The sequence below is a fragment of the Euleptes europaea genome, chromosome 10 (assembly GCF_029931775.1).
Source record: "Euleptes europaea isolate rEulEur1 chromosome 10, rEulEur1.hap1, whole genome shotgun sequence".
Taxonomy (NCBI): domain Eukaryota; kingdom Metazoa; phylum Chordata; class Lepidosauria; order Squamata; family Sphaerodactylidae; genus Euleptes; species Euleptes europaea.
This window is the reverse complement of record NC_079321.1, coordinates 64,538,406-64,565,903: the sequence shown is the minus strand read 5'-3', so window position 1 is coordinate 64,565,903 and position 27,498 is coordinate 64,538,406. Positions and strand designations below refer to the sequence as shown.

Here is a 27,498-nt window from a genome sequence, read left to right as displayed (position 1 = left end):
TCTTCCCATTTGCTCCATACAGTTCATAGACTGAAGAGCACTTCGATAAAGACTTCACTATAGGTTGGAAAAATAAATTTTGTATAAAAAAGGCGTAAAGCTGCCCCCCACTGGAGTGTCCTAGCAAGTAGACCCTCTTCACCTTTGTTTCCCAAACTCTTGCATTTTTAATGTTGAAGTGCAACAACAGAGGATGCAGTATCAGAAATGTTTTCTGTTTGAGCTAGAACTTTTCTTTGTCATGCTTGTTTATTGACACTGTAGCCGTTCAAGCTACAATAGGCTCTTCTTGCTCCTGTCCCCTTCTTTCCAGTACTGTTCAGCCTGCATTTCGGTGAGTCGTGAGATGGTACGCTGAAAAGCAAAAATCTCCTCTTCTCCCGTAAACATAGAGAGTGCTTTAGCAGAATCCTAGAGAGAGAGAGAGCGACAAAAGAAACAAACAATGTAGGAAGTGATAAAAAAAGAACTCGGAATTTTTTTCAACAGAGTTTAAGAGAGATTTTTGGGTTATTCCAACATGCCCTGAAACATCATTTTCCTCCCCTTTTGTACTTAGCATTCTGCCAGGTCATGAAACCTCAGAGAACCCAAAAGCTGCACTTACTATTCTGGGCATTGTTCTCTAAATGATCTAACAGGGATTTTTTCTTTTTTGTAACACAGGCAATTTTGTGTGATGTTTGCTCTTAGGCAGCTGCCTGTGACACACAAAAATCTTTTTATTTTAAATAGTCTTTTTGAGCTGCCCCTTACCATTTAAAAATATGAAGTCTGAAACTGGGGAAAGGGTTTGCTTTGTGTGATTTTTACTATTTTAAAACATTTTGTAAATTGAACAGCCCACGTTGGTGATGGTTGTTTTGGAGGACTCTGAAGTTATCATTTCTGTGCCTCAAAACAGTATTATCTATACAAGTTGTTCACTCCCTGTGATGGGCAAGCAAGCCTGGCATTCTCAAAGCTACAACTACTGGCACATCTTTTGTTGGTAGTGGGAATGTTGCTACTAAATATTAGGTACATACATTTGTATACTACTATGACTTTATGGGGCCAAAAGGTCAATGGGATGAATACAAATCCAGTCCCATCTTCTACCATCCACTTGTGAACATCACAATTTTGTGCAAAACTGCTGCACAACGTAGACACTGGCGGCATTTTTCAGAGACACTTACGTCTGACATACCTTATGGTCATAGAAATGTAGTCCTTCTAAAGTGCAAAGAAATTACCTACTTGGGAGCATAGATTCACAAAACTATTTTCCTTTCACCTCAAGGTAAATTTTCCATTCCGCCTCACAGCAAAACCAACATGGAACTGAGACATATGAAGAATGTCTATGTTTGGACTGGAGAGTATAGGTTCTGGAGGCTTTTGAATTTGTGTTGGCTTGCTAACTAAAAACATGATGGTTCCCTTACACCAGTGGTTCCCAAACCTTTCGGGCCACCCCCCCTTGGTTCCACAAACTCAACCCCAGCACCCCACTACCCTATCCTATAAAAAGCATTATTCAAAATAGGGGTTTGCATGACTCACTAAAGAAGATAACAGCAATAAAATTTCAAAACCGTAACAATTAACTGGACATCTATTCAAAGTCAAATTAAAACTTTTTAGTTGAAATCTATTCCACAAAACTGATGAACTTGATCCAGTGGTACCAGCTCTTCAAATCTGGAAAAAAATTCTGATAGTTTCACCAAATTTGCCAGCATGGTGCCATAGCTTGATCTATTGTAAATTAGTGAACAACATAGTTGAAGTGCCCCCCTGCTGCCCCCCTGCTGCCCCCTTGCCTCTTAGTGCCCCCCAAGGTAATCCCACCCCCCCCAGGGTGTGGTACTGCCCACTTTGGGAACCACTGCCTTACACTAATCTGATAATTTCATCATGGGATTAATGGCATTTTTAGGAGGGAATAAAAGATTGACAAAGCCTACAATGCATTAGCAGCACATACAAAGACATCAGCAACAAAAAGATAGTACGGATTCTCATGGGACAGGTACACTCAAAAATTGTTCAATCTATAGTTCTAATCAGCTGTGTCTTGCTTCAAAAGATATACCAAAGTATAGGTTAATTATACAGTACTAGTTTTACTGGACAAACTCTGGTAATAGTTTGCCAAAAATGGCAGAGACTCTCTTGCTCTGTATAAATATCCTGTGTATTATACATTATAGTGTACGAATCCAGAGCAAAAGGGACACTTCTACCACCTCTATATTCTATTAGCTAGTAACTGAACAAAAGATCTGTAATGTAGAAACCTACTACCTTGTGTAGGCCACTGAATTAGAATAATTTGTATTAAGCACTAGTCTGACGTTGGCATGAGGCTTGTGGAAGAGTGGGAGGGCAATGTTTGCAGTTTCTCTCCTCTCACTGCAGCTCCCCTTGACCTCCCCACAGTGTTCCTGGGCAGCCACTGACCTATGAGAGCACAATTCTGGAGGTTATAGAAAACTGCAGTAAGAGGTGGGAAGCAGGAAATTGGTATTTATGCAGTGCAGCTCTGCTCCAGTGTCTAGGATCCAAGCCAGTATTCTTAGTATATTAGAAACCTATGCACTATAAAGGTATGAAGTATCCCTTGAATTGTATTGAATTGATTGTAACTCACCTACCGTTTCACTAATTATGAATAGCATTATGTTAAATTATAATAGCAGAAAAGGTGCTATGTTGATCCTGCCAGAAAGCAAGAAAATGACCCATTAAATGCTTACTTTTTTGTTTTTGTTTTTACAATAGTGCCAATACTATCAGCAAAGCCAATTATACCCTTTTGCAACAAAGGCCCTAATGTTCATAGTGCTTACCTGGCTTAACCCCAAATCATCCATCAGTATCCTACTTTCGTCCTGGCCACTATCATGGAGTTCTTCAAGAAATATACTCTGAAGTGGGGCTGATGCAGAACAAATGACGCGTACCTGGAAGAAAGGGAAATTTTGTTTCAAAAGCTATTTTAAAATATTAGACTGGTCATGTAAATCTAGAGTAATTAAATTCAACTGTGACAAACTGTTATACTAAATATATTATTTCTGTAGGGAAAAGACATACTTGGTCATTCATATAATTAACTAAGTTCAAGGTAGGCCCCCAACCTTCATATAGTAAATGTCTTTCCACCATTCAACAGAAAAATCTACATCTAAGTATGCCAATTCAATACTAATAGAGTTATATTTATTTTTATTTATTTACAGTATTTCTATGCCACTTTCCCACTCAATTCAGGATCTTCAAAGTGTCAAACCTTAAAACAAAACACTAAAACATTTCAGATGTTTAAAAGGATTTTAAATATAAAAATATATAAAATATGTAAAACAATGTAAAATACAATATTTAAAATAATTACATTAAACATAATAAAAACACATAAAGAGGGAGCAGGGCTAGTCAGAGGTAGTGAGGGAACGCCAAAAAACCCAAAAAGTCTGTGCCCGCTGGCAGAAGACAATTATAGAGGGAGACAGACAAATGTTCTTGGGAAAGGAGTTCAAAATCACTTGGGGAAGGAGAAGGGTAGGAGAGCCCTGCAGCACCTGGAAAACAGAAGGAGGAGGAGGAGGAGGAGGAGGGTTGGTTTTTATATGCCGTCTTTCTCTACCTTTTTAAAGGAAAATCAGACTGGCTTACAATCTCCTTCCCTTCCTCTCCCCACAACAGACACCTTGTGAGGTAGGTGGGGCTGAGTTCAGAGAACTGTGACTAGCCCAAGGTCACCCAGCTGGCTTCATGTGCAGGAGTGGGGAAACCAACCTGGTTCTCCAGATTAGAGTCCACCGCTCCTAACCACTATACCACAGTAGTAATATGTATGGATATACAGATTTCCTGTAACTAAGTACAACTAATAATGAATGTAGTTAATTGACTCCTCATTCTACAAGAAATCTTTGTAAAATTTATAGTGATGGTGAAAAATATCTAATTTGCACTCTGTTTAAGTTCAGGTGGTAACTTCAATCTGCCTCCCCAGTGGCACGCTGTTGTGAAATCAATATTCCCAGGTTCGACTTCAGCTGGAAACCCAGTTACCCTGGGGAAAATATATATGTTGATAAGTAGACTGGTGTCCTAAGTGAGAAAAGGGGACTCACAACTGAGTACACAGAAAAAAGTTACAGAAGACTCTGGTAACAGAAATTATTGGGATCTCCTGGAAAGTTTTTGCAGATATAGGAGAAAGCTTATGACAAGGAATAAAAGAGGAGTGATTCCCCTTCTAGAAAGGATGCAGAAGTTTTGGTGAGAAGAGAGAAATGAGAGTCTTCTTGGGGCTGCCAGACAAAAGAAGGAGGTTTGCCTCTAACCTTGAGTTAAAAGGCAATAATCCTGTAACTAGCAATGAATCCTGAGCAGAGTTACACCTTTCTCATTGAAGCCCATTGGCTTACAAAGGTGCAAGGACTGCACTGTACATTTTGGTGCCTACATGGGGTTGAATCCAAAAATGCTATTTTGCTGGTATTAGTGGACGGACACCACCATGGATGGAATGTGATTTTTACCGACTTTTCCTCCCTCCCACTTCAAGTGCCCATATGGTCTGCAGAGCTCCCAGCCCCTCAGCAGCAAAATTTTAGGGGCCTCATTGGGCTGCAGAAAGGGGAGGTACATGGGAAAGTCCCCTTTCATGAGCTTTCCTCTGCTCACTATACTTTGGATTAGGGTTGCCAAGTGCCTGGTTGTGGCGGGTAAAATACTGCCAATCCACCGGGCTGCCCGCCAACCAGCTGAGGGCCGGCGGGTACTGCGTGCATGTGCACACGCACAACGAGCCTACGTCGCTTCAGGGTTTACCCAGAAGCGACGTGGACACTCTAGCAACTTCGGCTAGAGATTGAGAGCATCCGCATCACTTCCGAGTAAACCGCAAGTGACGTAGACGCACAGGCGCATCGTGCCAGGCATGCGCGCACACCGCACTCTCCAAAAAACTTCCCGCCCATGGACCAACAGGACCTGGTAAGCCTACTTTGGATCCTACTTCTTGTTTCAGGCAGGGGTGGGGCTGAAAGAGGAAAAATCTCCTTGTTAAGATATGGAAACTTTCTGGTCTGGTATCAGCCTGGCACTTTCTTCAACAGTACAATGTTTGTGGAGTTGTTGTTTTTAGACCACATTGAAATGAATGGGCTTAGACTGGTGTAACTCTCTTTAGGAACGCAATGTAAGGAAAGCAAAACTTTCCCCCAAAATGTAGGACATTGGCTGTGTAAGACAGGAAGGTCCTGCTGGAGGGTTACATAAATATGCCTGAATTTTAGTGATATGGTTTCACAGGGGACTACCTTGACCTTTATAAAGATTCAGAACAATGCAACTTCTAAAAATATTTACAAAATGAGGCAGATTTGGAGGGGAGCAGGTTTATCACACTCATGCCTAGCAAGGTCACAAGCACTAGCTAACAGGGCATGCAACTCTCATACAATGATAGCACAATCATAACTACATTGCATAAATTTGGATGAGGTAGAAAACAGTGTTGTTAGATTGCTGAGGAAAGTCACCAGGACCCACCACAACCAATGAGTCACCTCTAAGAATTTAAAGAGCTTAAAAATGATTATGAAAATTGGCCCCCAGGATCTTGATGAATTAGAGAGTTTTTTGTGGAATTCTTTGCCAAGACATTCTTGAGAAAGTTTAATCTCAATCGATATTTCCTAATTGCATAAATATTTAAGTGTGTACCTATAATCACACATTGGGTGAAGCGTAATGTCTTCCACTGCTTTTTTTAAAGAGCCTTTTTTAGTTGTTTTAATATTGCTGATTTGGCTTCCATGATTGGAAAACCTTTGCAAATCCAAGTTAAGTGCTGCGTTTATCATTACGATTTCATTAGAGGTCGCACAACCTGGACTGAAGCAGGGTGGCTGTTTCTTCAGAAATTAATATCATTTTGAGACAAATCCATTAACACTTCGCTGGTTGGTGCACTGTGAAAATGATCATGACTGGCAATCATTTGGGGAGTTAGTGCATTTAGGTGCTGTACAAAAGAAGACTACTGCAATAACTACAGATTCCCCTGAAGAAGCCCCTTGGGTGAAATGCGTAGGATATTTTTATTCTGAGTAATAAATCTTTTTACCTATTTTGCACCATTGGCCTTGGCCTTATTTTTATTTCCTGTTACTGGTGCAACCCTTTTATTTCTTATTGCAAAGGGAGAATATGACAGCTGTCTTTAAAACTCTCAGAAGGAGTACAACATCTTAAGATGAACCAAATGGTTTTCAAGAGTTTCCTCTCAGCAGCTACCTACAGAACCCTCAAGCAACTGGAATTTACTGAATTTTTAAGATAAACATACAAAAGGGAATCTTGGATGAAACATTTTGGGAAGCCAGTGAAGTTGACATCAGAGGAAGTATGGTATGTGAAGTCTCCCATCTAAAGATACAAAGAAACCGTCGGAAGAAAAAGTTTTTAGAGAAAACTTTGGAAACTAGATTCAAAGCTGATACAAGTGAGATCACACTGACTGGAAAAGGAGGTTAGAGATGGAAGCAGAGATGATAAGAGATTATACAGTAAACCATAAATTTCTGAATTGGGAGGGAGAGCTGGTAAGCCCCTAGCTATGTGAGTTAATAAACTGTGACCCCTCTTTCCTTCAACATTCCCATCAGAGATCCCCCTTCTTTCCCCATTCAGAGTCCAGATAGGTTAGGCACTCACAGGTTCACCAGCTGTTTAGTCTCTAATTTTATGAGGTCTGCTTCCATCTCTAACCTCCTTTTCTAGTCAGTGTGATCTCACTTGTATCAGCTTTGAATCTAGTTTCCAAAGTTTTCTCTAAAAACTTTTTCCTCCGACGGTTTCTTTGTATCTTTAGATGGGAGACTTCACATACCATACTTCCTCATAAACACCAAATCAAACAAGCATGTGTTTCATAGATTACAGCAAAGCTTTTGACTGTGTGGGTCACGAAAAGCTATGGCTGGTTTAAAAGAAAGGTGTATTAGATTTAGATGAAGGTGGAGTGAATATTGGGGGGAGGAACATTAACAATTTGAGATATGCCAATGATACTACGTTACTGGCAGAAAATAGAAAAGACTTGAAACGACTACTGCTGAAAGTTAGAGGAGAAAGTGCCAAAGCAGGTCTACAGCTGAGCATCAAGAACACAAAAGTAATGACTATAGGAGAATTAGTCAACTTTAAGGTTGACAATGAGAAAATTAAAATTGTTCAAGACTTTCTATTCCTTGGCTCCAACATCGACCAAAAGGTAGACTGCAGCCAAGGAATCAGACGGAAATTAAGACAGGGAAGGGCAGCCATGAAGGAGCTAGAAAAGATTCTTAAGTGTAAAGATGTGTCACCCGCAACCAAGATCAAGTTAATTCATGCTATATTACTATGTATGGGTGTGAAAGCTGATAGGAAGAAAGTAGATTCCTTTGAAAATGGAGTGTTGGAGGAGAGTGTTACGGATACTGTGGACTGCCAAAAAAACAAATTAATGGGTTACAGATCAAATCAAGCCTGAAATGACCCTAGAAGCTAAAATGACTAAACTGAGGCTGTCATACTTTGGTGACATTATGAGAAGACAAGAGTCACTGGAAAGGCAATCATGCTAGTAAAAGTTGAAGGCAGCAGGAAAAGAGGAAGACCCAACAAGAGATGGATTGACTCTATAAAGGAAGACACGGCCCTCAGTTTGCAATATCTGAGCAAGGCTGTTAAGGATGAGACATTTTGGAGGACTCTGATTCATAGGGTCGCCATGAGTCAGAAACAACTTGATGGCACTGAACACACAACTCACATAAACACCAAGTCCCCACTCTTTTTCTCTGAGACAACACCAGACAGGGCAGCCCAGTTCCTTCATCAACCACCCCTTGTTACAGCCTTTAACATATGGAACATATGGACTGATGTGTTAGTATTATACATAGACAGAATTACCCTATGTAAAATCATAGCTTTCATTTAAAGCCATTTAAAAGCCTTTAAGACAAGCCTGGGCTTGCCTTTCCATTCCATTTAAGCTGAAAGAGGTTTGAAATCTTTTTCCTTCACAAAAGCATTTCTGCTGACACTGTGAAGTGGGTTGGAAGTTAAGTGACTTGGAAGAATGCCAAACAGTTACTAATGCCTTATTAGTTAACCTTCAGTTGTAAGTGAAGAGCTGAAGTGAATGGAGCAAAATAAACAAAGGAATTAGTCTTATATTGTGCCAAGTATGATATCAGAGGAAATGCTTTGTAGTTGCCATTCAGCTCTTGGTAACTTCTACGTTAGTGTGACCTAACTGGTTTTCTTCTGAATAAGTGGTTTTCTTCTGAACAGCAGAAGACTACTCTATGGTGAAACATTGCCAATAACATTACCTAATGGATGTTATATGAATGTAATACTGTTTTAAGATTTATACAAGTTAGAGGTTTGGTAGAATATTAAGAATATACTCATTTTTACCACGTTCCTTAGAATATGAAGATGTTTGTTAAATGAAATATTATAAATGTATAGATTAGCTAAAATAGCTGAATCTTGTATTGACTGTTCAGTATTTTGCTATGACAGCAGATAATCCTGCTGGAAGAGGAACTCCTTATATGGGAGTATGCAGATAGTATTCAGCTGAAGTTGACTTGCAGTAGAGTGGAAACCAAGTCATATGTAGTTGATACTGGACAGTATAAATGCAGGCAGGAAAAGGGTTGAAAGATAGATCTCCCTAAGTCTTCGGACTAAGAGAATCTCAGAAGATATTGGCTTGGTATGTATGAACTACTTACTTATATGCTATTCTAGATAGTGAGAATCAGATTCTTTTAACTAAATCAGACTTCTGTAACTGTTATATTTTAAGTATTGGATTTTAAAACTTACTAGTATGTAGAACTTGCTTGTATTCTTGTATACACTTTTAATACTTTAAAGACTTTGTAATACTTGCATATACACATATATTACATTGAAGCTATTAAATAAAAAGACATACTTTTGTGATTAAATTGAGTCCTGCTTAGTAGGTGACTAACTGAATAAGATAACATACCACTTCTCAGGAAGGGGTCAATTCTAAGAGCATAGTCAACTGAAAGGCACTGACCCGCTTCACCCTCACCCAGATACTCCCCCAAGCGATTAGGGAAGGGAATTCAATACTGCTTCACCATTCATGCTACCACCATATATATAGATATACAGGATGAGGCCTGACTAATCTCTGTGTTTGTTGGTTTCTTCACTAAAACACTTCACTCTCAGTCAGCATGGATGAACTTTTATGTTAACTTTTATGTAAAACTTTGAACAACATTGGAGTGATCTTTGTACATGGACATATTTCTCAATACTTGAAATCTTGATACCTAACTCTCCTCATCCTTTCAATATCTTTTCCTCCTTTCAGACAGCTTTTTTTTTAAACTGTACAAGTCAGAGCAACCACAGAATGACAGATAATTTTTGAGACATCTGAAAATTCCTCAAATGATAGACGAGGACAGAAAAATGTTAGGTGAATCATTGTCTCTCCATGAGGTAGTAACAGTGATTAATAGGGTTGCCAGCTCTAGGTTGGGAAATTACTCTTCAAGTATGGTCACCTGCTGCTCCCAAGCTCAACATTTTCTATATCAAGAACCATCTATGTGCTACTCTGCTTCCATAATATTAACTAGACTTTCATTTCCTTTGCTTTACATTAATTTTTTCCCTCATCTCACCTCTTGAGTGCATTCACACTTTATATTTTTAATGGCATGCCTACAAAATGTAATGCATAAAGAGGTCTATAGAAAGAAAACAAATGCTTTTCATGCCAACAGCATATGCAGTTTCCTTTATTTTGTAATGCTTACAACAACCCAGTAAGGTAAGAGAGTATTATTTTGCACCTATTTCAGATGGAGGTGAGCTGAAGCCAAGACAGTGGCTTACCTAAGTAAGTTCAGGGTACAGATGAGAGTTGACCTGAGGACACAGTTCAACCTCTGATGACTATGACTTGTGACTATGGTACACTACTCACAATGCTGCAACTTCAGTGATTTCTCTGTGTAAATGTAGTGAAATGGTTCTGTGAATTGCGCATCACATACGTGGTAGCTAGACAGCAGCAGACAAAAGCAATTAATAAATAAAATGACCCAGAGCCAGTGGGGTGTAGTGGTTAAGAGCAGTGGTTTGGAGCGGTGGAGTCTGATCTGGAGAACCGGGTTTGATTCCCCACTCCTCCACATGAGCGGCGGAGGCTAATCTGGTGAACTGGATTTGTTTCCCCGCTCCTACACACGAAGCCAGCTGGGTGACCTTGGGCAAGTCACACTCTCTGCCTCACCCACCTCACAGGGTGTCTGTTGTGGGGAAGGGAAGGTGATTGTAAGCCAGTTTGAGTTGTTGTTCTTCTTCTCTTTCTCCTCCTTCTCCTCTTGCTGCTGCTGCTGCTGAAATATGACTCTTCTCTTGGTAGCTGTCCTCTAGAATAGTTTAAATGCATTAAACCTGTAAGAATCTACAGAGTGCTCACCTTTTTGTCGTAAAGCGTATCAATGAGAGTAATGAAGCGCCGAGCAGGAGTCCTTTTTGCCATTGTAAGCAGAGGAATGTGACGAATGAAGACCAAGTCAAAGTGTGTGGCTATTTCCAAATAATCACTGGCACCAAGTGGCTGCAACAGAAAACAGGAAATGTGATAAATAAAAAAAATTAAAAGATGGGAACCACACCACAGTTTGAAATGCCAACATCATACTGCGATGGAACATAGCTACTTGTCCTATTTTGTGGTTAAAAGTCTGAGTTAAAGAAATTATTCCCGCAAGGCGATGATTAAGCTCAGCTTTATGTTCTACCAGTTAATCAACATGTAATTTGTGGCAGCATCAACAATATGAGGATTTTACTATTCCCTGATAATTTTCCAATAGATCATAACATATACATAAAAATAAAAAAAACAGAAAACACAACACTGTACAGATACAGCTAAGAAGAAAAAAGGAATCACGATAAAAAGTGCTATCCTCAAGTCTTTCACTTTCTAGATGGTTCTCCTATCTATTTTTCTAGCTGTGGAACTGTGGAGATAAAATCTTCCTGGCACAAAAACAAAATGACACAGATAATATTTTCTTTCTTTCTTTCTTTCTTTCTTTCTTTCTTTCTTTCTTTCTTTCTTTCTTTCTTTCTTTCTTTCTTTCTTTCTTTCTTTCTTTCTTTCTTTCTTTCTTTCCTTCCTTCCTTCCTTCCTTCCTTCCTTCCTTCCTTCCTTCCTTCCTTCCAATGGTATAGTTTTCTTTTTAAGCTTTGATTGCTCAACTTAAAAGGGTATAAGGAAACTTAGGGGGTTCTTTGGCGTGCAAGCCTTGGTTATTGTGATATTAAGTTTTGTGGTTCTTAATATTTGGAATAATTTTTTCTTTCTTTCTTGAGTTGCTGTAATTGTTGATATATCATTTAATTGTTCATACATTCCCATTGAGTCATATATGGCATGCTGCTGTACTTTTTAAATAAAATATAATTTCCAAAAAATGACACAGTAGCAAAAATAAATGGACTGTTCCAATAGCTATATAAATGCAACAAAATGCAAGCAGTTTTAATCAGAAAATAATTAGAGTATGTATAGCTAATTAACTGAAGCTCCAACTACTGCTTTGTTATAGCTGAGGAGATATCATGCAAGAATACACATGTTATTCATACTATCTCTATAAACTGGAATGAAATGTATGTCTGTGGAAGAGGAGTTCCTGAATGTATCCAATCTAACACCCAACTGATTTAACTGAAATTAAATAGCAGTTACAACATACAAAATCGAAGATGATGGACGGATCACTCAGTACATCATGACACATTTGGGAATGTAATAGTCCTATAGATTAGCTGTCATAAAATAGACTGAGAGCGAAGGCTTTGTTTTTGGAGCTAATGGCCCAAATCCTACCACTCTGTTAAGCGAAGTGTGAAGCCTTCCTCCAGTTTAAGAAGCCTTCCCTCAGCTTAAATGTCTCTTCCACAAGAAGGACCACTTTAGACAGAGGAAAGCTGGAGGAAGGCTTAAACCTATGCTCAGTGGAGCAAGGCCTATATACTGTTTAGAGAAACAGGTTGGTACTACTATCAAGAGTGCCTTCGTTTAATTGCATCTAGCCCATACATTCTTTTTTTCCTTCTGGATTGAGACAAGCTAGTTATACTAATCAATTCTACTGTTACCTTGAAATGGGACTATGGTAAGATACTCTAGTGGGGCTGCCCTGAAAGACAACTCAGAAACATTTATCGGTTGTCTGGGACAAGCTGATATGAACACATTACATCTGTTCTTAAACAACTCTGTTGGCTGCCCTTTTGTTTCTGGTCTCAATTTAAAGTACTGGTTCTTTCCTGAAACCTCTTACATGATCTAGGCACCACATATCTGAAGCACCATCTCTCCCCATGTACCAATCATGCTGTTCTGATCATCTCCTGCCCCCAGGCAACTCCTGGTCATCATCAGGTTTTTTTTTCTGTTGTTACTTCTGAGGAAGTCAGGAGGGTGCCACATCTACCAGTTTTTAAAAAGAGATGTAAAGTCTTATTTTAAGAGGGCATTCTGCAGCTGTTTTAGGATACGTCTGTCACTGTTACTGGGGCCTTTTCTCTCCCTTTGATATTCTAGGCTAGTGGTTTTTTGTTTTGTTTTTTAATGTAATTATTGATGCATGGACATATTTATTGTCAGCTGCCTTTGGGCAGTTGGGATATAAACTTTTTACTTAAATAAAGAAAACACAAAGAGGGAGGTACTTCCAATGCATAAAAAGATAATTCCGTTTAATGTGTTATGGTAACACACCTTGAGCAAAGGACTGTTTGAAAAAGACAGACTAATCACCTATTACAAATTGCAAGAAAGTAGATGATATAGTCCTAAGAACACTCTCCTGGTAATACGCCCCACTGAATAGACTTTGGTAGGATTTTGAGTCCACCTGTTTAGGATTGCTATCAATAACAAATTGAATCCTGAACAAGAAAGTTGGATGCTTATGCATTTGTTTGCAAGTCCATACATATCATTTGATTTCTCCACACTTGACAACTACAGAAGCTGAACATGGGGACTGACTCCTTTGAAAAGCAGTATGTACAAGGTAATGCTAAAGGTATCTCTTTGTTGCTGGGCCTGCAATAGCCCATTCACTCATCTAGGTTGTTACTGGATGCATGTGTAAGATTCTACAGGTCAGGGTGTGTGCATCAAGTGGAATGATGTAGCAGGCTGAGAGTGGTGACAGACAGTAAATAAGGAGGAAGGGAGAGAGGGATTTGGGGTTTGTTACTTTATTTTGGTTTTAACTGAAAATGTTTTTAATTATTATTGTAAGCTGCTTTGAACCATAAGGAAAGGCGAGGTATAAATGTTTTAATACTAAATAAATACTTTTAAACTATGAAAACTCAGTGGCAGATGAATTTGGTATGTTTGCTGTATTGGGGACCTCCATGACCCCAGTGTGTCACAAGAGAGGAACAAGATTATATAACGAAAATATTGCTCCTCAATTTACCCAGACTTGTTGGGAAACCAGTATGGTCTTTCCCCTCTACCTTAACCTTACTGCCTTTTCTGAACTGGCTTTGTGACCAAATATTGTTGTCTCTGCAGAACAGAACAGGTGCACTGTGACCAGAGGTTCTCTGTTTCATTCTTTTGGAAAATATCTAGTACCACTGAATTAGACCCTCCAGTAAGAAAACATGTGCCCTGCCCCAAGAGCTTCTCAAGAGCATCACTTCAGCATTGCCAGCTGCCCACCACACAGCTGATGTTCTTTTGCAGGCATTGTGAGGGTGTTGGGCACATCTGCTAAGGATATATAGAACTGGATACTTGCAGCCTGTTGTTGGCAACACAACCTTTGTGTCTTCACAGACAATGAGATTTCTTTGCGCCAGGACTCTCAACACCAAGGGACTCTAAAATGTAAAAATGAGCCAAACAACTTGAATCTTTTTAAATAACATGCTTTAAAAGAAGAAAAGAGACCGAATTTCTCAAATCCAAGTGGGCTGTATAAAGCCAATATGCTATAAATGTGAAAAAACAAACTTGGCAAAGTTCGGGATCCAGCTTGGTCCTATGAACACAAGAAGCTGCCTTATTGTCTATTCTGACTGGCAGCAGCCCTCCAGTGCCTGACGCTCTTCCTAGCCATGCCACTGATGACTTTATCTTCAGGTACCAGGTTAGCCCAATATCAACAGATCTTGAAAGCTAAGCAGGGTCTGCCCTGGTTAGTAATTGGATGGAAGACCACCAAGAAAGTCTAAGGTTGCTATGCAGAGGCAGGCAATGGCAAACCACTTCTGCTCATCTCTTGCCCTGAAAGCCCTATGGGGAGTGCCATAAGTTGGCCGTGACCTGACGGCACTTTCCACCACCACCAGGGTTTGAGTGATGCACTTTGTAGTTGGGGGGGGGGGAGGAGAGAGAATAAACCACAGTTTCCAGTTACTGACACTGTTTACTATGAAACAACATTTCATCCTATTGGAAAATGGTTTTTATTTTACTGAATGAGCCACTGAAGCTTATCTAGAGTCCATGGTGTTGCTTTGTATCAAAGATCGATTAGTATGAGACAACAGGGAGTCTGGGTCATACAATGATTACAATTATGTATTGTGAAATGTAAGGTTTATGAAGTGAGTAATGTTTCTATATCAGTCAATAACAGCCCACATGCCTCAACACAATGCCACTTTTGAGGAAATAATTATTCTAAAGTCACATAGCTTGCTCTATGAATAACTGATTTGCTTGATTTGAATACTCAATGGCACTTCAGCAAGCACCATCTTTGAGCATGTTATTCCACCTCAAGTTTCAAACAAGATTATCTGGTAAAACTCCTACTTCTCATAATGACATTCTTTAGCCCTGCACTTAATAATTATTGTAGTAAATTAGTGGGTTTTTGGTAGTTAAAACTGGAACAACCAAAAATCCCACTTCACTAACACTTATATTCCCTACCCCCATACCAATCTCATTCTCCATCTTTTCTCTTTTCTTGTACTGTTCAGATCAAAAGCAATCCCATTCCCCATCCTCTCTCTTTCCTCACTCTGATCAAAACAAACCAAAATTTCTGGTTGCTCCATTCCCATTTATACAACACACTTCTATTTTAAATTTGCAATTTATATCACTTGAATTGTCATGGTTTTCCATGACCCTTTGGGAACTGCCATTTGGTGTGATACTAAGGATTTTCTATTTAAAAGACAAAAACACCTTAATCCCTCTTCATAGCTACAGTTCTCAAAGCACCCTGAAAAGGAGTAACTTTTAAACCAGTCTGTGGGGAACTAGGTCCTCACAGTCAGGCTACAGGCATCTCAATATCAACCTTTGCAATAAATGAATGTGCTTTTTGATTATTATTTTGATTTTTTTTTTGCTTTCACATAAAAATGCATGACAGCAAAACACTGGATTTCTATTACTAATGTGTGATATTTAGAGGTAGAATGTTATTGTAGTAACTCTGGTACAAAATTAATTTATTTATAAGATAGGCCTACCAAGCTGTTAATCTTTTTGACTGAACCGTCCACTCACTTCACTGCCAAATTAATATGTCTATTATTACTGCTGTTAAAGTCAGTTATTTTGTCATTTAGAGCTTTGTACCACAGCCCTTGTTCGCTACCCTAGGTCTTCCATCAAAAACTTACCTGGGGTACAAAGTGACCCCAGTGAAGTTTTATCAGTAACTTAGCTAAAGTTGTTTGTTTTGTTTGTTTAAAACTTTTATTAGCTCCCTTGGGGAACTCAAGGCGGCTTACAATATAAATGAAACGATTATGAAAACCCAATAAAAAACAATATGAATAAAACAACAATTATAAAAACATATAAAAGATCACAATCCAAAACTCCAATTAGGACTGCCAATAAATAAAGACTAAATCAGTTAAATGCAGTCCTGAATAAAACAGTCTTCAACTGCCTTCTGAAGATCAACAGGAGGGGCTAGGCACACCTCTTTGGGTGGCTGTTCCATAATCATGGAGCTGCCACTGAAAAGGCCCTCTCTAGTATGCCCACCAGATGAGTTTTGGTTGGTGGGACAGTCAGGAGGGCCTCTCCCCGAGATCTTAATTCCTGGGCAGGAATGTATGGGAGAAGATGGTATTTCAGATACCCCGGTCCAAGCCATGTAGGTCTTCAAAGGATAAAACCAACACCTAGAACTGGGCTCGGGAGCATATCAGTAACCAGTGTAACTGTTGTAGTTTCGGGATCATATGCTCCTGGTACCAGGTCCTTACTGGCAGTCTAGCCACAACATTCTGCACTAGCTGCAGCTTCCGAACACTCTCCAAGGGCAGTTCCAAGTAGAGCACATTTCATGACATGGGTGTCAGGCCTGCTTTCCACTGCTCTCAGCAGCCTGTCAGACTGAGAATGTTTTAGTTTCGATTCCACCAGGTGCCTCTCAAGGTCGAACTTGCTAACTGCTGAATTCCTGTTCCAGAGCTATCTCCCATGGGAACGGCTCCTCGTTAGAGGGGGGGGGGCGCCATGACCCGTTGTGACTAGTACTTTCCCTTATAGGCCCTGCACTGTGCTCCCATTTCCATTCGTGCCAATTTACCTGTAGCCCTGCAAACCTGTATGTTTTCCAATAAATCAGCTCTCTTTTGGACTCCTCGTCTGTGGATGCTGTTTGTGGGATTACCACGGGGACAAGTGCTTACATCGGGTCATGGTGGCTAGATCTGACTGAACCAGGAAAGGACACAGTTGACACACCAGCTGAAGCTGGGCAAAAGCATTCCGAGCTATCACGGCCACCTGGTTTTCTAAGGTGGCTGTTGGGTCAAGCAGCACTCCCAAGTTGCAAACCCAGCTTTTCAAGGGGAGTATAATTCCATCCAACACAGGAGAGACCTTTAGTCCTGGTTTGTCTTTCTACTAACTCAGAAATCCTCTGTCTTGTCAGGATTAAGTTTCAGTTTGTTCACCCTCGTCCAGCCCATTATTGACTCCAAGAACTGGTTTAGAACATCAACAGCATCCTCAGAATTAAGTAGAAAATAAAGGTAGATCAGGTATCATCTGCATATGGAGACATCACAGCCAATATCTCTTGATGACCTCTCCCAGTAGCTTCATATAGTTATTAAATAGCATGGAGATAAGATGGAACCCTGTGGCATCCCACAGGCCAATGGCCATGGGGCAGAGGAGGAATCCCCCATCTACCTTCTGACACTGACCCCCCAGATAGTACTCGAACCACTGTAACACAGTGCCCCTTAGTCCCAGTGCTGAGGCAGCTCAGTAGGATACTGTGCTTGATAGTACTGAAGGCCACTTAGAGAGCCAGTAGAACTACCAGGGTCACATTCCCCATTTAGTTCTTGATAGAGATCATCAACCAAGGAGACCATAGCAGCCTCTGTTCCAAATCCGGACCTGAAGCCATATTGAAATGGGTCCAGAAACCAGTTTCTTCCAAGAGCTCCTGGAGCTCAGAAGTAACAACCCACTTTAGCACCTTGCCTAAGAATGGAAGATTGGGGACTCACTAGAAATTTTCTGACCTTGTAGGACTCAGGGTGAGTTTTTTCAAAACAGGTCTAATCACTGCCTACAACAATTACACTGGTAACTAACTGATATACTGTTAGTACTGTGTGATTCAGGATACATGAAGCATCCCTACATTATGACCAAAGAGGAGAATGCAACAGATTAAACAACCTGCCTATGGATACAGCCAGTGACAAAATAATCATTTTCAAGACTGTAGCAGCTGATGAAAGTGCTCCTGTAATTGTGGAAATAGCTGATGGGTCATTATGGCTGACTATGAATGGGCTGATTCACCCACTATATTCTCCATGCAGTTGTAAGAACATACATGACTATACATGGTTCCAGATTCATCTCACAGAGCCAATTTTCACTGTATAAACCAGACCCCAGTTCTTCAAGTATATCCTAGAAATGGAAAAGAAAAAGCTTCCAAACCAACACTGTACTACTGCAACAGGGGTCTATAAGTTTTGGTATGGTCAGCACAGGCAGCTCTTGGATGTTGTGGCGGAAAGTGCATTCAAGTCACAGCCGACTTATGGTGACCCTGTAGGATTTTTGAGTCAAGAGATATTCAGAGGTGGTTTGATACTGCCTGCCTCTGCTCAGAAACCCTGAACTTCCTATCTATGTAAGAACTAGGGCCGACACTGCTGAGTTTCCAAGATCTGATGAGATCGGGCTAGCTCGGCCATCCCGGTCAGGGCAGCTCTTGGATAGTGTCCATCTAACACAAAACACTGGTGCATGCCTGCAAACCTTTTATAGGATATATTAAACGTTTTAAATCAATATTTGAAGTTCAATTCAGTTCTTTTCTTTTTAAAAGAAAAAAAAAGTTTTCTTCCAGGCTGAAATTTACTACTAGAGGAAGCAGCTGCAATTAGGAAAACAGAATGAATAGGCTTTTGCTTCCACAGTATGTCTCCAGTACATTTTTTTTCTGTTATCAAGCTACTACCACTGCATTATGGCTATTGGTAAGGAACAAATTGGTCCTGCTGCTACAGGTAATTGACTGTAAACAATCTTAATTACCTTAAAAAGTCACTTACTACCATCAGAGGGCAGTATTTGCCATGATAACCACGCTAACATTTGTAAAGAGGAGTCAGGAAATGTTGATAATAGAAATATCCCAATACAATAAGAACCGAACCATACTACATCTACACTTTAGGTCAGTACTGATTTCCTTCATATACTGATTCAAGCTTTGACCTTATATTAATGGACTGAAGGAAAAAACAGAAGTGAAGTGACTTTCTATACACATTCAGGGCTGTGTATGAAAAGAAACTATATAATTAGTCTAGAATGTTTAGTAGAACTTCTATCATTTGCTACTTAGCATCTAGAACCTTAGATAAAAAGTAGAGATCAAAATATAATATTTCAATATCAACAAGTTTATAATTTGGAGCCGTGTACGTAAATTTTTGTATAACGTTTGCAGAGAACATATACAGATTTAACTTTTCCACAAAAAGTAGTGAACTGGAAAAAACTAAAAATACTTTATTATTAAGACTGGTTACAATCCAGAGTTCAACTTGCAATGCCTCAAAACAAACATACACAGCTGCTCAAATGAAATAACTGAAATCTGTACAAGGTTGTTGATTGTAAAATTCTTATTTTGGGGCTCTGTATATTTATATTAAAGCCTCTGTGTACACATTGATTGGGTGGTCATAGATTAAAAATCCTAGAATATACAGTTGCCTTGAATTAGCTAATAATAAAAGACCTATATTCCCATTCCAAAATATTTTAATTGTTGAAGAAATTATGAATATTTACTGTCTCACAGTCTGCAAGTATAGCTAATTGTCTTCAACACAGAAGTATCAGTTAAATCTCTCTCTCTGAAAGTTTCTGGGGCCTGAATAATTTAATTAAAATAATTTTTGTCACATTTAAAATTAAGTCTGTAATCTACAACACTAGTAGGACCCAAAGAATTCAGCAGGAATTTTCTCCAAGTACAAATACACAGGATCAAGTTGTTAGTGATACCACATAAGGCAATAACTACATGCTACCCTTTTACTGTACATTTCTGTTGTCAAGAGAAATGACCTTGCACCAGTGCATTTGTTATAAGAGCACTTGTTTTCAGGTTGGTTCTAAATGAGCCATGGAAATGCCTGCCTATAAAATCAGAGTTAGAGGGTGAATGTGTTGTGGAAAAGCTGCATTATGTACACATGGATTTGGAGTACATATAAAACCTACACACCACGTATGTCCTTCAGTTGCAAGAGACCTGAACTGAAGTCTCACCTTGATCTCTTCAGTAAGACTAAAAAACAAAAACCAGGACTCATCAGCAGTATATGCCATAGCAGCAATACAGAAAACGTTGCTTAGAATTTGCCAGCCCGATAGCCCACTGGTCTGATCCAGCAAAACAGAACAGAAGTTCAATGATACCTTAAAGTCTAACAATATTTATTCCAGCATAATTTTCATGAGCCAGGGTTCACCTCATTAGAGGCATCTGATGAAGTGAGCCCTGATTTATGAAAGCTTATGCAGGAACAAATTTTGTTAGTTTTTAATGTGCTACTGGACTTCTGTTTTCTTATACAAATGATCCATCTGTATTTGAGCATCAAGTAATTCTTCCTTTAACAACATATAACTATGAATCACTTTGGGGCATTAATACACCAGCAAGCTCCATTTCGGCATGTAAATTACATCATCGATTACTTTCAAGAGTGACTTCTTGTGCCACCTCTCAGGAGAAACCATTTATCATCCTTTTTCATCCATTCGGTGTTTTACCTTTCCACTCGGCAAATCGAGTTTTGTTGTTGTTATTGTCATAAATTCAAATGAGATTGGTAAGCTTGTTCGGATATGGGATATGATAAAAAAGGGGGGGAAGCCTGAAAGCCCAACTGATCTAGATTTGACGGGGTACTCACTCTGTCACACAGCTCTTCAAACGTGAAGTCTGCAACGGTTCCACATGCTTTATTCACTCTCAGCCCTCTGCCTTGTACTTTTAAAATCCTTGGTCTAGTTACTATGGGAACATGAACAAAGACTCAATCTTGTCTGGATAATTACTATAAAACTCATCTCTTACAGATAGGAAATGCATAGCTTGATGAATAATAGCACATGATTCAACACATAAATTAGACAAAATGCTGATACAATGACTGCCACTTGAGTGTGGCATCAACCCATATACAGCAGTGGAACTTATTAATTGGTCAGTGGAGATTGGGCATTGTGTTCTAAATGTATTCTCTTTCAAGAGAAATTAACTTACGTACAATCATTTTGTTTTTGAGCCAGCTCATCAAACAACTTATCCATGACAGCCTCCACATCAGCTTCACTTGTGCTACAGTGAAAAGAATAATAGAATATGAAATTAATAACACTTGAAGCCAACATCAAACAGCTGCCTGAGCTTGCTTAGCTTTTTGCCCATGAAAGAGAGAGAGAGAGAGAGAGAGAGAGAGAGAGAGAGAGAGAGACAGAGAGAAAGAGAGAGAGAGAGAGAGACCGAGAACAGGATGTTAGGTTGTAAATACAAACATTAGATTTGGAATACACTTAAAAGCAGAGAACATTAACTCTCAGGTACAGGATTCTGTTTTATTTGCATACACTGAAAGACTTCTGTGTTTCAAACTGTTTCCAGTAATGAGGCAACTTTGGCACGGCAAGGCCATCAACACCACCCATATGCACACAATGAAAAAGACAAGCCGCTGTCGCTATCTTGCACGCAAAATAAGAGCAAAGAGGCAAAAGCTGTCAAGCATCTGAAGCCTCTTGGAATCAGGGAGAAAATACAGTCAACTTTAATTTTTATCCACCAATGGCTTTAAGTAGGAGCCCCATGGGGCAGAGTGGTAAACTGCAGTACTGCTGTCCAAGCTCTGCTCACGATCTGAGTTCGATCCCAATGGAAGTTGGTTTCAGGTAGCTGGCTCAAGGTCGACTCAGCCTTCCATCCTTCCGAGGTCAGTAAAATGAGTACCCAGCTTGCTGGGGGTAAAGGGAAGATGACTGGGGAAGACACTGGCAAACCACCCGTAAACAAAGTCTGCCTAGTAAACGTTGAGATGTGACGTCACCCCATGAGTCAGGAATTACCAAGTGCTTGCACAGGGGACCTTTACCTTTTTAATGGCTTTAAGCAGGTATAAGTGAAACATTTTAAAAATTCCTATCAACTTTTGTGTGTATTTGCAAAACTGGTGCTAACACTGATTTGTACAAACATCACCCCAGCCTGTACTTGGCCCCAGTGTGTGAGTTTTTCAAACTGCATTCTGATGTGCAGGTTTAGCATCCGATATATGATAATGCTTCTCCCTAAATCTCCAGATGACTTCTGCCAGAGATTTCATGTTAAACAGAACAGAAGACAAGAAAGACCACAGTATAGGTGCAACTGAGTTGGACAGCAGTGCCCCAGTACCTCTTTCTGAGACAGATTAGCTAGATAGTACTGGAACCACTGGATGTGGAATGGTATAGTATAGCCTGATCTCGTCAGATCTCGGAAGCTAAGCTGGGTTGGGACTTGGAAGGGAGAGCTCCAAGGAAGACTCAGCAGATGAAGGTAATGGGAAACCATCTTTGCTTAATAACTTGCCTTGAAAACCCCACCAGGGGTCACTACAAGTCAGCAGCGACTTAATGGCACTTTATACACACCCTGAGCACTTTATGCCCATCTCAATCAGCCAGCACAGAAGGTAGCAATGGCCAACGGTGTAAAAACAAATGAACACTGAGAGCTCCAAGAGTATCAGCAGACGCCCATTCTTTGGGCTTTCATTGCAAAGAGATGGATGAAGGCCAACAAACTGAAGCTCAATCCAGGCAAGACAGAGGAGTTTTTTGACCAGGTGAAGGAGAGAAGCCCCATTTTCCTATTGGAAATTGGAAATTAAGTCAATTGGATACCTGGTGCAAGTTTTCAAATAATCTATAAAAGAAGACTCCAAGCCATTGTTTGCTCTTCTGTCCTGACCACCACAATAGGAGTGAGAAGGGCTGAATCCTAGTATTCATCACACCGTCTGCAAGGTATTTTAGATTGCTCGAGAATGTGTCTAGTTAGCTGAGGTGTTTATGCTTTCATTTCCCTTTTTCTTTTGAGCATTTTGTTGGAGTCCTTTTTTATTTTCAATCAGACTTATACTTATTCTGAACCTACTTCCTTTATCCTTTCTGAAGTTTTTTTTTGTACCCGTATGCGGCCCCCAAGGACATTTTTTGTGGCCCTCGGGAGCTCTGGGGCCCTGCCGCGGAGGTGCAGCGTTCCTGGGGCAGCGGCTTACAGGGGCGCTATGGCGCCCTTTGGACCTCCTCTCGCCGACCAAGGGACGCTTCCCCCAAGACTGCCCCCTACAGCTGTGGCGTGCAGGAACGCCGCGGCACATTGTAAGCCCCTCTCGCTGCCTGTTGGCTGTTGAGCAGCGGGGTGGGGGGAGAGGCCGGCGGCTCCCGGCAGCAGAGCATGCATGCAGGAGCCGATCGGGCTTTGGGGGGGGGGCTTTTGTGGACTCAGAGGGGGGTGGGCATGGAGACTGGGGCCCGGTCGTGTGGTGCTGGCGTGCGCGGTTGTGTGTGTGTGTGTGTGGCGGAAGGTTTTTCTCTTTTCTTCCTCTTTTTCTGTCACTCTTTCTCCTTTCTCTCCCTCTCTTTCACCCTCTTTTTTTGTCTTTCTTTGTCTCCTTCCGTCCTTTTCTTTCTTTCCCTCTGTCCTTTACTTTCTTTCTCGCCCTCTCTCCCTTTCTTTCTCCCTTTCTCTCTCTCTCTCTCCCTCCCTCCCGTTTCCTCTTTCTCTGTTTCCCTTCCTCCCTTGCGCCCCCCTGGTGCCTCGTTTGCTCGGGCCCACCGCTGGCTGCCCTCCTGCCTGGGAGGGGGGAGCGGAGGCGCCCTGCAGGCCTTCTCTGTGTGGCCTCCCCTGGCAATTTCCAGGTGGTGGCTGGAGACCTGGCAACCCCAGCCTCTCCCCTCCACCGGGAGATCTACACCTGGTATGGTCCCCGAATGATGTTATAAATGTGCAAATGTCCCTTGGCAGGAAAAAGGTTCCCCACCCCTGCTCTAATTTAACACACTTTTATTGACAAATATTAATTCTATCAAAATATTAATTGACTTTTTCTCTTCAGGAGATGAAATTCTGAACCCTGAGTAATAGTTTACATCATGCACTAGTTCTGGTCCAGAATCCAGTGCACGATATGACTTACCATCTCCAACAGAAAAAAAGGAAAGCACTGCAAATGCACAGGAATTTTCCATTGAAGCATCTCACCCTGAGAAAATGGCTAAAACCCTGAAACTTTGGCTCAAATCCTCTGATCTAGCAACCCTAAGTATATAACTCAGAAATTAAGTTTCCGTACAGGGTTCTATGTAATCCTAGAAGGTAAACAAAACAATAAAGACGGTCCAAAGAGTAAACTGCAATTATAGTCTTGGACCGAGGCTGTTCATTTGCACATTTTGCTTGACAGAAGCCCAGTAATTATTTAACATCTCCAAAAGTAATAAAAATATGAAAACAATACCACAATAAAGCTATGAGTAGATTGGTTCTTGTATTGGCTTGATTAAAACCACTTTCTCTTCTTAAATGTTGAAACAACTTTGCATCACATAGACTTGTATTCTCAAATTGCTCTGAGGGTAAACTATCATTAGGGAAACAGAAATCAGAGCTATACAGATAAATTGTACTTATAGCTGTATTATAGTATCATTTAATTTTTTATCATTTTCAAATACAGAATAAATGCTGTAGTAAATCAACATCCTAGATACAAGCAGATCATCTGTCAAAATAAGTCAAGTTTTTGAATCCACAAATGGGAACACCCAATAGTAAATGAGTCCTTGTCAGAGGATTTGTATAAATAATTACTTTACTACAATAAAGGATGCTCTTTTATTTACCAGGGAATCGCACACTCTTTCACAAGAAGATATTCATTGCTTTATAGCCATCTGTCACTTCAGTTCTGCAAACACCACACCTCCCAAAAATCTAATTAGTTTTGATTCAGTCACACATTTTAAATGATGTTGCTGAAGATACTGAAAATGCTATTTGATGGCATTAGAGCTGTGGCAATGTGGAAGGCAGTTGGCTTACTATCCCACAGGGTGACAATCTTCCAATTCTATGAAGGAAGTTTTTTGGGGTGTGTCTCCCCTCCCCCCGCCCCGACCATTTACTTGCCCCTGGTACAAATTATTGGCTAATAGGACAAAGGAAAGGAATACCCTCAACTTCAACAACTTACAGGTAGTAAAGTTTCCCTGCAGCTGGAAGCCCTTGTTTCCTGTAGTCTATTCCAGAGTCCAGTTGGATGGTATTACAATATTTCTGCATACAGAAACAAAAAGAGACTGTTGTTACTCCTCTTAAGGAGGTGCTGTGGAATTTTGCAGATAATTACAAAAGGTTTTCCTGTCTATAACATATGTTACCAGCCCACCTGTTCATACTGTTCCCAAGTGTTATAGGGAAATTGAATGGTGGGTCTGGTAAACTACACACCAGGATGGATTATTCTCCTGCACAATGGACTAGCTGCATGATTGCTCCATAGTTCCACCAAAACATAATGCAGCATCAAGAAGGCATTAATATGCATGTAATGTAAGATGCCCTGTCCTTATTTCTAGGAGCTCAAGATACTGTGCAGATTCTCTTTCCCCCCTCCCCATTATCCTCATACCACTCCCGTAAAATAGGTTAGTCTGAAATATAATGACTGCTCCAAAGTCATTCTGGTATCTATAGGATACTGGCTCTCAACTTTGCTGATATCACCCGTTAAGGAAATCACAGTAGCAGAGTACTAAGCAAAGTTTTATCAAAGATGTACAAAAGATGATGCAAGTCTGGAGAGACTATAGTGCTTTGGGTTATTCAAATACAAAATGGGCAAGGAATGCTTGCAATGAGTATAATCATTTGCACACAGTTCTGCAAGTCAAACAGCACAATCCTATGCATACTTACTTAAAAGTAAGTCCTACTGAAGTCAGTGGGGTTTACTGTCAAATAATTGTGCACAGGACTGAAGCCAAAGCACACCATAGCCAGCATATTTTAATAAGTCCAAATTCTTTAATGAAAAAAAGAAGTAATTAAATTTGTAATCTAGATGATTTTTTAAAAATAATTTACTCGTATGCTGAATTCAGTTGTACAATTGGGGTAGGGTTCTAAGGAATGTTGTTAAAACTATTACTTCTAATGCATTTTCCCAGGGTTATTATGGAGGTTGTTACAGTGGGATGGGCTGTATAAATTGTCAGTGGATTGCAATCATAAATTAGTAATGTTCCATAAACTCTTGTGCAAATCCTAACATAAGATGTCATGCAACCCCTTTGTCATGCAACTGCAGTCAAGACCCAAAGTAGCTTGTGCCATTTTCCCCTCTTCCATTTTCCCCTCACAATTCAGCAATATGGGTTAGGGCTGAGGGAAAGTAACTGGCAAAGGGTCATGCAGCAAGCTGCAATGACAGAGTGGGGATTCGAACCTGGGCCTCCCACATCCTAGTCCTGAAACTCAAACCATTATACCACACCGGCTCCAGATTCTGTTAACAGATGATATTCTATGGCCCATAACAAGCTCACAGTAGTGGAGATCACCTGATTTTATCATGGTCAGGACCCCTAAGATGTAGGGTTGCCAACTGCCAGGTAGTAGCAGGAGATCTCCTAATTCAACTGATCTCCAGCCGATAGAGATGAGATCACCTGGAGAAAAATGGCCGCTTTGGCAATTGAACTCTATGGCATTGAAGTCCCTCCCCTCCCCAAACCCTGCCCTCCTCAGGCTCCGCCCCCAAAATCTCCTGCCAGTTGAGAAGAGGGACCTGGCAACCCTACTAAGATGGCATACTGTGTGCAGTTCCGGTCACTGTATCTCAAAAAGGACATTACAGGGCTAAGAGAAGTACAGAAGAGGGCAACCAAGATGATAGGGGGGTTGGAGCACCTTTCCTATGAAAAAGGCCAAAGAGACAGGGACTTTTCAGTTTAGAAAAGAGGAGTAAAGGGGGGCATCATTGAAGTTTATAAAATTAAGCACAGTATAGACAGTGGACAGAGACAACTTTTTCTCCGTCTTCCCAATTAATAAAACTGAAGGGTATTCAATGAAGCTGATGGGCAGTAGATTCAAGATGGACAAAAGGAAATACTTCTTTACACAGAGAGTGATTAAAACGTGGAACTCACTGCCAAAGGATGTAGTGATGGCCACAGGCACAGACAGCTTTACAAGGGGATTAGACAAATTCATGGAGGATAGATCATCAAGGGCTACTAGTCATGGTGACTAAAGGGAACCTCCATGTTCAGAGACAGTAAACCTCTGCATCCCAGTACCAGGAGGCAACATCAGGGAAAGGCCTTGGCCTCTGTGCCCTGTTGTTGGACCTCCAGAGGAACTGACTGGCCACTGTGTAAGACATAGGGTTGCCAACTGCCAGGTAGTAGCAGGAGATCTCCTGTTAATTCGACTGATCTCCAGCTGATAGAGATCCGATCACCTGGAGAAAAATGGCCGCTTTGGCAATTGAGCTCTATGGCATTGAAGTCCCTCCCCTCCCCAAACCCCACCCTCCTCAGGCTCCACCCCAAAAATCTCCCGCTGGTGGCAAAGAGGGACCTGGCAACCCTAGTAAGACAGGATGCTGGACTAGATGGGAGACTGGTCTGATCCAGTAGGGTCCTTAGTATGTTCTTACATACAAAGAAGGCATGCACTAAGTTTCCATATTATGGTAGTAAACTCCCATTGAAATGTCTCAGTAATTCATAAATAAAAACTGAGGGCTTTCTCAGGATTTGAA

The 27,498-nt window shown here is 40.6% G+C and overlaps 1 protein-coding gene across 1 annotated transcript in view; it reads right to left on the bottom strand.

Annotated features, from left to right (window-relative positions):
- Positions 1–242: 242 nt before the first annotated feature.
- AFG1L (AFG1 like ATPase) overlaps positions 243–27,498 on the bottom strand; it is a 75,687-nt gene continuing 48,431 nt past the window's right edge. Inside the window, exons 8-13 of the mRNA XM_056856200.1 lie at positions 24,922–25,004; positions 20,917–20,987; positions 20,560–20,660; positions 10,544–10,684; positions 2,838–2,951; positions 243–411 (exon numbers count right to left, since the gene is read on the bottom strand). Of these exons, the coding sequence (XP_056712178.1) occupies positions 274–411; positions 2,838–2,951; positions 10,544–10,684; positions 20,560–20,660; positions 20,917–20,987; positions 24,922–25,004 (648 nt within the window). The 3' untranslated portion in view covers positions 243–273. The remainder of the gene's footprint in view (positions 412–2,837; positions 2,952–10,543; positions 10,685–20,559; positions 20,661–20,916; positions 20,988–24,921; positions 25,005–27,498) is intronic.